At 46.8% G+C, this 14,342-nt stretch overlaps 2 protein-coding genes across 5 annotated transcripts in view; one reads left to right on the top strand and one right to left on the bottom strand.

Annotated features, from left to right (window-relative positions):
• Positions 1 to 9,528, top strand: part of NAXD (NAD(P)HX dehydratase) — a 23,327-nt gene extending 13,799 nt beyond the window's left edge. For all 4 annotated transcript variants that reach the window (XM_023752466.1, XM_023752465.1, XM_006086903.3 and 1 more), the window contains 5 exons: positions 4,843 to 4,893; positions 4,979 to 5,083; positions 5,856 to 5,976; positions 7,278 to 7,398; positions 8,448 to 9,528. In XM_023752466.1, coding sequence (XP_023608234.1) covers positions 4,843 to 4,893; positions 4,979 to 5,083; positions 5,856 to 5,976; positions 7,278 to 7,398; positions 8,448 to 8,598 — 549 coding nt within the window. In that variant the 3' untranslated portion in view covers positions 8,599 to 9,528. The remainder of the gene's footprint in view (positions 1 to 4,842; positions 4,894 to 4,978; positions 5,084 to 5,855; positions 5,977 to 7,277; positions 7,399 to 8,447) is intronic.
• Positions 9,529 to 11,148: 1,620 nt separating this feature from the next.
• The window catches only part of CARS2 (cysteinyl-tRNA synthetase 2, mitochondrial), a 35,082-nt gene continuing 31,888 nt past the window's right edge, over positions 11,149 to 14,342 (bottom strand). The window contains 2 exon segments of the mRNA XM_014454202.1: positions 11,149 to 11,349; positions 11,854 to 12,057. Coding sequence (XP_014309688.1) covers positions 11,281 to 11,349; positions 11,854 to 12,057 — 273 coding nt within the window. The 3' untranslated portion in view covers positions 11,149 to 11,280.

Genomic DNA, 14,342 nt, shown 5'->3' with positions numbered 1-14,342 from the left:
GTTTTCATTTCCTTGATGGTATTGTTTGCAGCACAAATTTTTAATAGTCCACTTTATCTGTCTTTTCTTTTGTTACTTATGCTTTTGGTGTCTTACCTAAGTTTTTTTACCTGGCCCAAGATTTACTTTCATATTTTCTTATAGAGCTTTATTGCTTTAGCTCTTATAGTTAGGTCTGTGGTCCATTCTGAGTTAATTTTTGTTTATGGTCTAAGGAAGGGGACCAGCTTTTTTTCTTTTGCAAGGGGATATCCAATTGTTGCAGCACCATTTGTTGAAAAGGCTCCTCTTTCTTCCAGTGACTTATCTGAGCATCCTTGTTGAAAATCAGTTGACATAAATGTAAGGGTTTATTTCTGGGCTCTTGTTTCTGTTTCATCGGCCTATATGGCTACACTGGGGCCAGCACCACACTCTTCATTACTACAGCTGTGCTGTGAGTTTTGAAGTGGCAAAGTGTGGAGCACTCAAACGTTTTTCTTTTTAAGCCTGTTTTGGCTATTCTGGGTCCTGTGCATTTCCATGTGAGTTATTTTTTATATTATGTATTTTTGTATTTTATATTTATGTTATTTTTTTATATTTATGATGTCATACCATATATTATGTTAATCGTAATATTTTTTATTTTAAATAATTTAGTAGCTACATCATAATATACAATATGTATTTAGCTAGTTCATTTAGGCTGTTTACAGCTTTTCCTATTCATAATGTCTTGAAAATACACACACACACTCTGAGTGGCCAGATTATTAATATTATTATGAGTGGCCAGATTATTATGACCACCTGACGTTTGTAGGCAAATTAGCCGTACACTGCATCATATGGGATATGGAAGCTGAAGGCCTGTTCAAACACCTTTGCTGTCTGCAGTTACCAAGATGAAACGTCTCCAATTAGCCCAGGAACACAAGGATTGGACAGTCGAGCATTGGAAAAAGGCATGTGGTCCGATGAATCATGTTTCCAGTTGCATCATGCAGATGGCAGAGAGAGAATTTGGCAGAAACAGCATGAAAGCATGCACCCCACATGCATGAGTACAACCCTTCAAGCTGGTGGGGCAGTGTTATGGTTTGGGGCATGTTTTCCTGGCATGATTTGGGTCCTTTAATTCGTGTGGAACAACGTCTGAATAGCACACCATACCTAAGTACCGTTGCTGATCAGGTTCATCCTATCATGTTGATCGTGTATCCCAATGGAGATGGCTTCTTGCAACAAGACAATGCGCCATGCCACGGTGCTTGTATTGTGCAGGAGTGGTTTCAAGAACATGAGGGAGACTTTACCTTGCTTGAGATCAATCCAATCTGAATCACCAGATCTCAATCCAATTGAGCATTTGTGGGACGAAGTTAAAAGAGCCATCCATCAGGCAGCTGGTTCCACAACCATCAAATCTCACAGAACTGGACAGTGCTATTCATCAGGCATGGTGTCAGATTCCTCGCATCACCTTCAACATCTCGTGGAGTCAATGCCAAGAAGAATCACGGCAGTATTGAAGGCAAAAAGTGGCTCAACGGAGTACTGATGGGGTGGTTATAATAACCTGCCACTCACGTTCAAAATATATCCCCCGTTCAAAGGGCTGTTAAATTGCGTTGTTTACCCATATCTTTCAGAAAAAAAATCACTTCTTTCGGGGTAAACAACCCGCTTCCCTTTTTTATTATGGTTCTGGCCCTCTACCAAACTTCAGTGCGAAAATAATAGGTTATTTTGCCTACCAACGGTAAGATGGTCCTAATAATTTTGCCCCCTTGGTGTGTGGGGGGGTGTGTGTGTGTACATACACACACACACACATATACACACTTGTCTATTTCTGTAGGTATTTTCTTTAGGGTAAATTCTGCAAGTTCTGTTGCTGAATAAAGTGCTGTTAGCAATCTGCTGTTCCACCAACAGGCTGTCCTTGCCAGGACTCTGCTCTGGGGTGCTGTCATTCTTTCTCATTTCCACCTGGTCTTTTACATGAGAATGCTTGTTGTTGTTGTTTTGCTGTTGTTTAAAGGGGGTTGAGGTTGAGACCTTTGAATTTTCTTGACTGCTTTATTATTTTTTGTTGTTATTAATCCTCACCCAAGGATATTTTTTTCCATTGCTTTTTAGAGAGTAGAAGGGAGAGTGGGGAGGGGGAGGGGAGAGGGAGAGAGATACAGACATCGATGTGAGAGAGACATCGATTGGTTGCCTCCCTCACCCCTCACCCCTCCGCCTCCAGAGCCAGGATTGAACCTGCAACCCCGGTATGTGCCCTTTACCAGGAATCGAACCCGTGATTCCTTGGTGCACTCTAATCATTGAGAAACACCGGCCAGAGTGCTCCTTGTTTTATTTTAACTGTGTCCTATTGGAGATGTCGCACTGCTTCTCAACCTTCCTCCAGTCTTTTTTGATCTGGGTGTGGCTTGTTCATTCCCGTGCCATTCTTCTTATAGATTATTAACTAGATGGTGGGTGAAGCTGCGGTTTTGGAGAGTGATAGTAATGTCATCAGCCAGTCTCACTTGGAACTGTGGCCTTGTTATAAGTGTGTACTCGTGGCTTTGACTGATGCTAACTATCATCAGCCATTGTTGCAAATGCAGTAAAATGCTGACAGGTGTAAATGCACAGTGCCTTCATACAAATCTGAGTGATGGAAGCAAGTCAGTCCTTACATGGGCGACTTTGATGCCTGATTCTGTGTGGTGCTCTTAAACTGTGCCAGGAGACCTGAGTGTTTCGTGATGTTACATTTTTCCTGTACATTTCCCAATGTTTGAATATTCACTTTAGTCTACTGTGGCTTTTGGATTTTTTTTGGTTTTGTTTTTTGAGAACTTTAATAGGAAAAATACAAAGAGGTGAACATTTTAGTGTTGTGGAAAACACTGAACACTTGGAGTGCGGGAAACGAGTTAAGTCGGCTCGCGTGAATTGCGCGTACTCCGCGGGAGCCGTCTTTAACTCGGTTCATATAGATTTGCGGTGGAGTGCGGGAAACGTGTAAACTCGGGCCGATTGTAACTGCGTATTACCAAATATTTGTTTGTAATCCACCCTTTTGGTGGATGGAACAAAACCAAAAGACAGAGCCATCTTATATTTTGGCGGGAAATTCACCCGCACTCCAAGTGTGAACAGAGATTCAAACATGACACCAGACATTCAGAAATCTGAATCAGCAAAAGCCAAATCAGTTTTAACAGTTGAGCCAAACTAAAGGCAAGCAGAGTATTTTCATTGTTAAAGAAGGAAATAGGCTTCCATGAGGCTCCCATACCCTGATACCTCTTTGAAGGGGCTTTTGAAAACGCTCCCAACTCTAACCAGTGTTAGCAAAGTCCGATGAGACTGTTGGGCAGGGCAGCTCATGTTTTGTGGGCTTTCACATTTCATTTTCAGGACTAACTTTTAATTAAACATATATGGATTTATGTTTCAATGTTTTAAGTTATTTCTGCTTACCATATATTTTGTTTTATTCTCTCATGTTTTCTATCAGCTGTATAAGGTAGAGATTTTTACATGCTAATGCAATAGGTAATCCTCTACTGGTTAATAATAATAAGCAACCATATGCTGATCATATATACAGGGTGGAGCAAATGTAGGTTTACACTTGTTCATATAGAAGATAATACAATCCTATGTAATAAAGAGCTAACATGCAAATGGTCATCACGCCTTCACACCGTCACGCCATAAGGGCTCAGACACTCAACACTGGGGAGAGAGGGATGGGGACCAGCCAGGTTGCGGCCCAGGAGAGGGACAAGCCGCCTACCCCACAGTCCCAGGCGCCAGTGGCTGCACCTGTGCCTGCAGCCTGGGAGAGGGACAAGCCACCCACCCTGCAGTCCCAGGTGCCTGTGGCTGCGGCCTGGGCGAAGCTGCCCACCTACAGTCCCCTGCAGCTGTGGCCGGCCCGGGTCCTGGGTGCCTACAACCGGTCAGAGGAGGGAATCTTGGGTCCTGGGTGCGGGGCGAGGCAGAGGTGGTTAGAGGCGATCAGGCCAGCAGGGGAGCAGTTAGGGGCGATCAGGTCGGTAGGGGAGTAGTTAGGGGTGATCAGGCAGGCAGAGGTGGTTAGGGGTGATCAGGCAGGCAGGCAGGCAGGTGAGTGGTTAGGAGCCAGCGGTCCCGGATTGTGAGAGGCAGTTGGACATCCCCCGAGAGGTCCCAGATTGGAGAGTGCAGGCTGGGCTGAGGGACCTCCCCCCACCGGCACAAATTTCGTGCACCAGGCCTCTAGTTAATAATAATACAAGAATAAACTGCTTTGTGTACTCACAACTGTAAATCTGCTTTTGCCACACTCTATATATTTTTTAAATGTTTTATTTTTTTAGCAAAAAACCTCTGGAACTTTGAGTATAACCTTTTCAGAGATAAATTATTTTCTTTTTATTATTATGATTACTCATTATTGTAAAACACATGACGTGAAAAATACATAAAAGCTGTGTGAAAAATACATAAAGCACATGAATATGAAAAGCTGATAATTTGGGGAATTCCCAAGACTTCAGATTTCTCATTTCTGAATCCTGAGGATTAATATCTATTAGAAATCTGGAGACACTAGCTTGGAGTTGGTCTTCGTGGGCTAGCCTGGGACCCAGCACTGTGTATCATGTTGCCCATGGGCTTATGTTTTGAGAGTTGCCTATGCTCTATCAGTTCATTTGAGTCTTTTCTGTTTATTTAGGCAGTTACCTTATTATTTCCTTTCTATTTGTTGATAATTTAATGTTGAAATTCATCAAGGAAGTGCTTGGTTTTCTTTTAATTCCTCGGAGAGATAATGGCCTTGTTGCTCAGCATAGCTCTCTTTTCTTGCAGGGCATTTTAGAAGCATCAAAGGCCAGAGCCATCCCTGTCGTCATTGATGCAGTGAGTGTGGCCTCTCTCTCCTGTCCCCTCCTCATAGCCGGGTGCCCAAGGCCATGCAGTAAATGGGAGTCCTTGTTCTGTGCAGGACGGGCTGTGGCTGATAGCTCAGCAGCCGACCCTCATCCAAGGCTATCAGAAGGCCGTTCTCACTCCCAACCACGTGGAGTTCATCAGGCTGTCTGAAGCTGTGGTGAGTTCGTTGACCACTGGAAAGACAGAGTGCAAGCCCTCCTCATCCTGAGGAGGGGCAAGGGACACGCTCTGTGGTTCTGCACCCATTGGGCCCCTCAGGTGGGTCTGCAGGGACAGACTTGCAGATGTGGGGTAGATGCGTGCATATTCTACAATGCATTTCTCATGTGCTAACAGTGTTGTGGTTTTTTCCTGGTGGTGGGTGTAATGATGGGACATCTTCCAATCAGTGCATCTTTGATTAGATGAAAGGCAGGGTGGTGTGCTCTGGGCAGTCAGTCGCCCCTCCTGCTTTGTACTCTGGGCAGATAACTCCATCCCTATCCTGTATTACCTCACCTGTGGAATGTGGATAATGAGAGCATCTGCCTCATACTGTATGTGAGGATGAAGTGAAATAATACATATAAATTCACGAGTCCTTACATATCAAGTGCTCCATAAATATTAGTGCATTATCATTCGAAGTTGAATCCCTTCTGCAGACCTTTAAAATCCCAGCCAGGAGCAGTGTTCTTTACCTTTGATCTGACAAGATAGGGGACAGCCACCAGAGCAATATTTCTATCTCGAGCCTCTGTGCTGGCATCCACCGAGGCCTCTCCAGCTGGTGGGTGGAACGTGTGTCTTTGTATGGAGGGCCGTCTTGTGCCGGGGGATTCCCTTAGATGTGAGAGTCTGAGGATCAGGATGATGTTCACTGTATCCACATTCGTGGGCTCCTGTCAAGTGTCTGATGACAGCTCTGCCTGTGGTGTCCTGCATTGTAGCTGAGAGACCCCGTGGATAGCAGTGATCGCCGTGGAGCTGTGCTGAGACTCAGCCAGGCCCTGGGGAATGTGACTGTGGTCCAGAAAGGGGAGCAGGACGTGATCTCCGATGGCGAACAGGGTGAGTGGCCTTGGGCTTCACCAATTGTGGCCATGTGGGTACAACCCTAGGAAAACCTCGTTCACACATGTTCGCACATCACGTGGTCCCTCCTACCTTACGTGCTCACACATCATATGCATCACATGTTCCACAAACAGAGGGACTTCCTGATGAGCTTGTTAACCACAACTTCTTCAAAGTCCATTTTCATATTTCACTATTTTGCAAAGGGAGGTAATACCAGGATCAGTGATGATCCTAGTTGATACCAGGTGCAGTGGCTAAAGTTCTGTTAACGATTGATAAGCAGCAGCCCAATGGGAAGGTGGCTGTAACAGCAGATGGTGCTCCAGAGTTCACACCCTGCCACCTCTGTCTTGCCTGCAACATACATGAAGTTACTTGAATATTTTACTGCATTTGTCCTATTTTATAAAAATGACAGGAAAGTGAAGAAACCCCAGGAGCTGACACTAGTGGAAATCTCCAGGTGATGAATGTGACAAATCTTCCGGTCACATTCTTTCCATAGGAGTCTGTGGACCGTTTAGTGAGAGCAAGATGGGCTGTCACACTTGCTCATATCTACACAATGATGTTCATAACCAGAGACTGTATAACATCTCTAGCTCCCTGAAAACATAAAAATCTGATCCACAGGCAAAAATTCACCAGTTATTTTAACAGAATTTAATACAAAGAACAGTCGCCTAGGTATAGAGTTGCTGACTAGATCACAGAAATCAGGGCCAACAGAGAACAGAAGGCATCCTTAGTCACCTGTGTCTTACTTTGTCTCTCGCATGCTGGGCAGGAGATGGAGTGAATGTTCTCTGAGGGATCCTGAAACCTTTGTGTTCTTTTATTGCTGGATGGTGCTCTCACACATTCAGAACATATAACAACCTGTTTCCAAGACATTTTCCAAAGAAATAGAAATTTCTCATTACACAACAGAAATGAAGTCATGAGGATTAGCCCATTCAGGAGGCGCCAGCTTTGTGTGCATGTTATTGAAGGTGGATTCTCTGGAGTGTGAGGTGTCCTGCAGGACTGAGGGCCCATACGTGCTGTGCATGTTCTTCTCTGATCTCTATCAGCAGATCCCTCAGTGGTTGAGTCATGTGTCCACTTACCACGATACTAAACAGGTGGTTCTGGGGCAGCCAGACCCCTGCCTGCCTCAGTTTCCTCTCCTGTAAAATACAGGCTTTCTTGTTAAGAGCAATCAGGGTTAGGGTTAGGGTAGATGACCTGGAACACACCTTGAGCAGAGACAAGCCACTCACTCTAACACCCATCTCACTTTTGCTCTGCAGTTCTCGAGTGCAACCTACAGGGCAGTAACCGCAGATGTGGTGGGCAAGGTGACCTCCTGTCGGGATTCCTGGGTGTTCTAGTGCAGTGGGCACTCCACGCCGGACCTGAGAAAACAAATGGGTATACCACATCTTCATCTCTCCCACTTTGAAATTTTTGAACTATGTAAGCTATTTTAGTAGCTCATACGTTTCATAAATAGCTTCTTGGAATGTTCCAAATGAAATATTGGTGTTACTGTTACGTGGAAGATATTTCAAGGGGTTGATCCCCAAATTTTCACCTGGGGAGTTTTTACTTAAATCTGGGCCCCTTTCCATCATTTGATACCAAAGGGGTCTGGGGCAGCCCTAGCCTTTGAAGCTATCCTGATAATTCTAATGTGCAGCCAAGTTTGAGGACACTGTTCTAGAAGGTTCGTTGCATACCTACTATAAAACAAAATAAAAAATATGCAGGTGAAGGTAGAGCTTACCTTGATGCTGTCTTGAGAGACGAGTTTTCTTTAAGAGGCAGCAGAATTCTAGGATCTGGGCTTTGACCCACTTCTGCTCTTAGCTTATGAGTGAACTCTGGCAGTTCCTACCCCTCTGTGAGCCTCAGTTTCTCTTCTCTGCACCCTTCATGATGATAGATGGCCACACGTGCCAGGATGGGACGTCCTGGGTCTGGAGGGCCCTGCCTGACACCTGGAAAAGCAGTGTCGGGCCTGTGAGGTTGCAGCACACCTGGCAGGCAGGGAGCAGTCCCCAAACGGGTCCATGTGTGCACATGGGAAGGAGCGACAGTGGAAGTCTAACAATGTTAGGAAGAACCTGCATTCTCAGATTTGGAATATTCCCTACTTCTAAACTCTCATCAACAAGTCCTGGTCTGGTTTTCACCAGGGAAAATGCTTTGTTCTAACCTTCCTCCAGTTGGATAGGTATTTTTGATATGGCTTTTGTCAGGGAATATCGGTATCAGAGGATTAATGGTTATTTTAACTGTAGTATAGCTGCCTTATGCCTCAGTGGCATATCAGACGAGAAATTGCCAATTTGGGGTCTCCGAGTGGAAACAGGAAGGAAATCAGTGCCTTGGTGGCTTCAGGACCCTGATGTCTGACAAAGCCGTGGAGGGAGGACTTCCACCTCCCACAGCGCCTTGCTAATGTGTCTGCCCTGCAGTTTCAGCCCTCTCCTCGTGGCTGCCTTTGGTGCGTGCTCCCTCACAAGGCAGTGCAACCACCAAGCCTTCCAGAAGCATGGCCGCTCCACCACTACCTCAGACATGATCGCAGAAATCAGACCTGCATTCAACAGACTCTTTGAAACCTGAGCCGATGCAAACGAGAAGAACGTGAGCACCATGGTGGGAGAAATAGCATTTGTAATGGGAAAGGCCACGTCCATATGTCTGAATCTTCTGGGTATCGGAGCAGCACAGGCTGCTTCAGAGGCTTGGAGTCTAGGCTACATGGGTGGATGTAGAGAATGTAAGAACTGGGAATGAGCAATTTTTGGCTAAATTAATATGCAATTTGAGACATTATGACACTAAACAAAGTACTCCCAGCAATAACAAAAACACTGAGAATCATTTGAAAATGAGAAAGTCTTTAACCAATTCAACTGAATTTGTAGGCATTTGTGCAAGAAGTTCCCCTTATTAGATAGTTCTCTCAAAGGGATCCAGCCATTCGTTTCCAAATAGCTTTGAGAATGAGATTTGCTTTTTTTAAATTGAGATCCACCAAAGGATGTGGCATTTACTTTAGCTAATTTTTATTTTTCAAACTGTGATTATGTTGAAAAGGTCTGAGCAGAAATACTAAGTACTGGCTGTTTGGGTTAATTGGTTAAAGTATTCAGAATAATCAGTAATCAGTTTGACCTTGGAAATTTTTTTGGAGGCACCATGGGAAAATCCAAGAAGGAAACTTAATGGGACACTGATACTTGAATGCCCTGGTGGGAGCTCTGGAATACCTTGTATCTTACACTTGCACTTTTTCATGCCTGTGCACACAAGTATGTGTGGTGGCTGGCGGGGCCCAGCAGAGTGTGCATGAGTGGGTGGGGTGCCTTGTTCCTGATGTGGCCACTGGTGTGTTCTCTTGGGAGGACGGCTTCAGGATGATGGGGCCCTGGGGGGACTGAATAGAGAACAGTAGGCTTTCTGGGTTGAAAATGGGGGAAATGGGTGGGTATGTCCTCAGGAAGATTTAGATTCTATTAAAGAAGTTGATATATCTGAAATCGTTGTAAATGAGATGTTTTGTTGTCTTGTTGCCTCTGGTTCACTTTTGTTTGGTTGTGTGGGTTGTTTTCTTAGTGGCCTGAGAGACTTGTTTCTGTCGCCATTTCTCCGTGGGGGTTTTGGTTCCTAACACATGCATTTGAGTGTTCTCTTACTGTTGAGTAATGCTGGTTCCTTTAAAAGTCTGTCTGCCCTGATGATTACACATGGGTGAAGCTCTGTGGTTCAGATATGTCACCCCAAACAGATCTTACTTTCTTTAAACCAGCCATGAACTTTTAATTATTAAAAGGGAGACCTGGTTTATTTCAATGTAGAGTTTTTATTTTTTTCTTAAGTAGCCAAAACCCATCTTTCAGCTTCCTAAGTTGAGGAAATTGTTAGGTATTAGGGACATAAACATATATAAGCTTATCTATCTAATGTTTTTTTACCAGTGCTTTACCAATATTACTAAAGTAAATAATTTGAAGCATAAGCCTGAAATGTCACCATTTCTTTACATGTAAATGAAATTTAGCAGTCATAGGAACTATTCCTGTGTATTTGTTACTTAAGTTTTTGCTCTAAGTACAAAATATCTGCTTAAAAGGGAGATAGGATATACCCAAGTAGCCAGGGACTGATACTTTTAAATGAAGTTAGTAATTGCTTCCTTGTTCTTCCGTAAACCCGAGCATCCTCACAAGCCCAGCTAAGGACACTTATTGGCAGCTTCCCTGAGACCAGGAAAGCAGCACCGAACTGCTGGTGGGCAAGTTAGGCATCCGGCCAACAGGGGACAGTCTGCTTCCCCAGTACTGATTCGACCTGTTTGGATGTCTCTCTGTAAAGGGCCTGCCTGCCACCTGGGTCTGCACTCTATCATGCACTATGCACTACTTGAGTCACTTTTAGCGTGTCAGCTTCCAAACAGGTTTCCTTATCTATAGAAGAGAAATGCCTTTGAGGGTCATGAATGTCAGTGACAAAGTAAACATGGCTGCAGAGCCACACCAAGCTATCCACAACTCTGCCTAGTGTGTGCTTACCTGCTGCCTGAGGCTGCACCCACCCAGGACCTGAAAGTTGGGGGAATTGGCAAGAGGATCACCCTCTTTCCTGTGGTTAACCAAACAGCTATAGCTCCCCACCTGTGCAGAAAGGTGAGGGGACTGAGATCAGGCCAGTAAGCTCAGTCCCAGGTAGTCTGCCGTGTGCTTGAATTAATTCCTGGCGTTGGCCTCCTCTGTCACACCTCTATGTCCTGCTCGCACCCCTGCTGTCCCACTCCTCCAGAGTGACCATCCCCCGGTTCATCACTGCCCAGCACTTGAGGTACAGGCTGTTTCCTCCTGCTTTGGAGCAGGCAGCATGGCCACATCCCCACAAGATCCTCTTGGGATAAGGGCTGTCCTGGAAGCTGTTGCCCTGTTGGCCCCACTCACAGGTCCCACCTACCTTCCTATGGCGTCTTCTGGGACCCCCATTTACAACTTAAATTCCTGGGTTCTGGCTCAGGGACACAGGCTGGTTGGGTTATATCACAGATGATAATGTTGGCTGATTTAACTAAACTGCACTTGAGTCTGTGGCTGTTGGTACTATAAAGAAATCCATTTTTAAACATAGTTACTAACACACCAATGGAATGGTATCAGTTTGACTTATTTTAATGTTGACTAAATAGTCACAATGGAAAACTTTAATGTAAAGCTTCTATAGGGACTTAAGCAAGCACAGAGCCGCATTGTGAGCCTGTGGTTCCCGCTTCACGCATCCTCAGCTCCCAGGTTTGTGGTCTTCTGACCTCTGACCCAGCAGTTCCCATGTGGATGTGCTGCTTCTGTCCTAGGGGTGGGGGAGGAAAAAGGTCCCGGCTGAGCAGGCTCAAGGAGTAAATGGGTGAGAGAGTCAGGGCTCAGAGTAACAGGAGGCACTGCCTGCTGTGTCCACGGGTCTGGGCCACACTAGAGGAAGCAGCTGGATGCTTAGAAACGGTCAGCTGCTGCCTTCCATTGTCAGGCTGGGGCAAGGCCACTTGGGTCAGGAAAGGATTGGGCAAGAGCACAGGTCTGCTCTGCTCTGTGAGCACCCAGGTGCTTGAGTACACGTCCCGGGGCCACAGTCTCCCTCTAGGTTCTGACTCTGACCCTCTCCCAGGTCCCTCCACCTCAGTGTCCTCTTGGCTCTGGCCCCATCCCCTTCTTTTTCGTCACAGGATGGGTATCTGTGCTCACCAGCAGCATCAGCGCAGGGGATGTCTGAGCTTGGACCCTCCCCCATGTTTGCGTGATGCCAGCATCTCAGGGTGGTCATCCCCATTGTCACTGGGCCTCGGTGGCAGTGGCTCACCTTAATACTGATGCCGTGGGCGGCAAGGTCCTGGCGCAGGGTGTCACATGCCTCCAGCAGGGGCTGCCTCTCTAGGAGCTGCCGCCGGGCTTCCTTGGTAGCCTCTCCCGTAGCCAGGGCGAACTGCCGGACCTTGAGCCGGAATCGGACCAACTCCTCCACCACGCTGTGCAGCGTGGCTGAGCCGCTGTCCCCTGAAACAAACTGCACCAGGCAGAGTAGTATAGCCAGTGAGATTCTGCTAGCAGCCCAGACAGCTGTGCCTGGCTGATGGGACCAGTGAGTTCTGTGCTAAGCCATCCAGATGTATCCCCCCTATACCCCCCAGGCACTGAGGGGAACTCTTGGCCGGCTGCTCTCACCGGTCTGGGAAGAGAGGCTGTGAGGTTCCGGGCTATTAGCAAGTCTCCACTTTCCTCTCCTGAATGTCTCTCTCACCCAGGCACAGTCCGTAATGCCACTCAGTGCACCCACCGCAGGCCTCAGAGTAATCTCAGGGCCAGGCCTATAGCAGGCTTTCCTGCCTCCAATCCTGGACTCACACTAACAAGCTGGGAGCAGATGCTCCACAGATGTGCCAGCATCTAAAGATGTTTCGTTTATCATCTGTTCACTAGGCAGAGTCTAGAAGTCTAAGCCTTATTGACCAGTGAAACCCAATCTATTCACTCTAACCAAGTATTTGAAACAATGTAGACATGTGTGTGGGGAGCCGATACGTGGAGGAAAGCATTTACAACACACGTGACTCACACACACAGTTTTCACTGGACAGTTGTAGACCAAGTCTCGGTGCACAGCTGGAGACATTTCAACAAGTCAAATGGGATTTACACCACTCCAAGTTGCCAGAAGTCCTCCCCCTTCTACACAATTCCTTCCTCCATAATGGAGAAGGGATCCGAGTGGCCGTTGTGTTCACATGTGTAAAAGAAGAAACAGAACCCACAACCTTTTACTTTTGGGTCAAACTTCTTAAACCTCATAGGTCCTTAATTATTGCTTTGCACCATCCAGCAATAGGCCATTTCTCCGAGGAGTCTGGTAAAGATAATTCTTGTTATAAAACCATGAGCCCCCCTCTTACCCCCAGAAAAAACAGTCCAAAGTGGGCTCCAGTGTCAGCCCTTGAGGTGGGGAGGTGAAGGAGCTATTTCTGACAAGGGCCAGGCACACAACTTGGCCAAGTCTGCCTTTTCCTATTCAGTAACTGATTCTGGGGCATCTCATGTGAAAATTAATACAGACCTTGCAAAAACTTGGTCCTGAACTGACTGATGGTCCCTGGACTGCTCAGGAAAGGACATTAAGTCTACCAAGTAACTGACATCTATTACTAAAGCAAGCCTGGGAATTATTACAAAGACACTGCAACTTGTGTTAAGGTCAGAAATTCACTGTACTTAAAGTTTGTGAGAGATGTGCCCCAGCTCACGGGATGACCCCAGATCACAGCAGGTGGGCAGCTAGGAGCCAGGCTTCCATGACTCCCAACTCCAGCCGAGCTCCCCAAGTGGTGGGCTCCCCCTAGTGCCAGGCAGCTGAGCTAACAGGGCAGCCCCACCCCTTCAAAGCAGTGAGCAGCTGTCCCGTGCCCCAGCCCAACGGCAGCAGCAGAACCTGGCGGAGCTGTAAAGGAACCGGGGAGGAGGGGTGATTCCAGTGCCGGTGATGGTCACTCCCACCTGCAGTCCGACCATTCCCCGTTAACAACCTGTTCACATGCAGTGTTGTCTAAATTGGCTCTTTAGCCTTTAACTTTCCCATCCTCAACAGTCCTAAAGCCATTATGTGAAGCAGAGCAAGATAGGCTCTGTGGAGAGGTGGAGGGCTGCAGAGCCCTGTGGAGTGTCCATACAGAGGGCAGCCTGCTGAGGGGACAGCCTCGGGTGCAAAGGGTGTCCAGGCAGGGATGGGAGTCAGCTCCAGTGAATGAGGGGGGTGGCCCACAGTGGGAGGCTGACTCTGTACTGGGAGAAGAATACCTAAGGAAATACATTTAGGGTACTGGAAAGCAGGCTTCTCACTGTCACTTTTGTATGGAAAGTGAGGAAAGCAGAATGAACCCTTTGCTGGGGACCAGAATTGAAGTGGTGGTAACCCCTGGGTTTTAGTCAAGGTAGAGCGATACAGAAATGAACTTGGATATCGTGCGCACAGTATGCCCACACTCATCTCCCTCTCTGCCCACCAAGGGCCCGGAGCAGCTCAGGCCCAAGCACAATGAACACGCCTGGCACTTAGGTCCACCTTCTGACCACCTTTCTCTAAGAGCAACCAGGCCCCTCGGAGACATGGCCGATGCCTGGCTTGGTGCAGAGAAAGTACCAGACAAGGCCAACAGCTGAAAACACCCCGTGTCCTGAATAGACTCTGCCCCCAAAGGGCTCATGGGGAGAATGGGGAGCCCAAGGGGCTGGGGCTGGACAGCTCCTGTTTGTAGGAGACACATTGAGGGCGGCTTGGCTGGCAGCTTCAGGTGGCTCAGG

The sequence above is a fragment of the Myotis lucifugus genome, unplaced genomic scaffold (genome assembly GCF_000147115.1).
Source record: "Myotis lucifugus unplaced genomic scaffold, Myoluc2.0 scaffold_33, whole genome shotgun sequence".
Lineage (NCBI taxonomy): Eukaryota > Metazoa > Chordata > Mammalia > Chiroptera > Vespertilionidae > Myotis > Myotis lucifugus.
The sequence above is the reverse complement of the archived record's forward strand: the minus strand, read 5'-3'. Positions and strand labels throughout refer to the sequence as shown.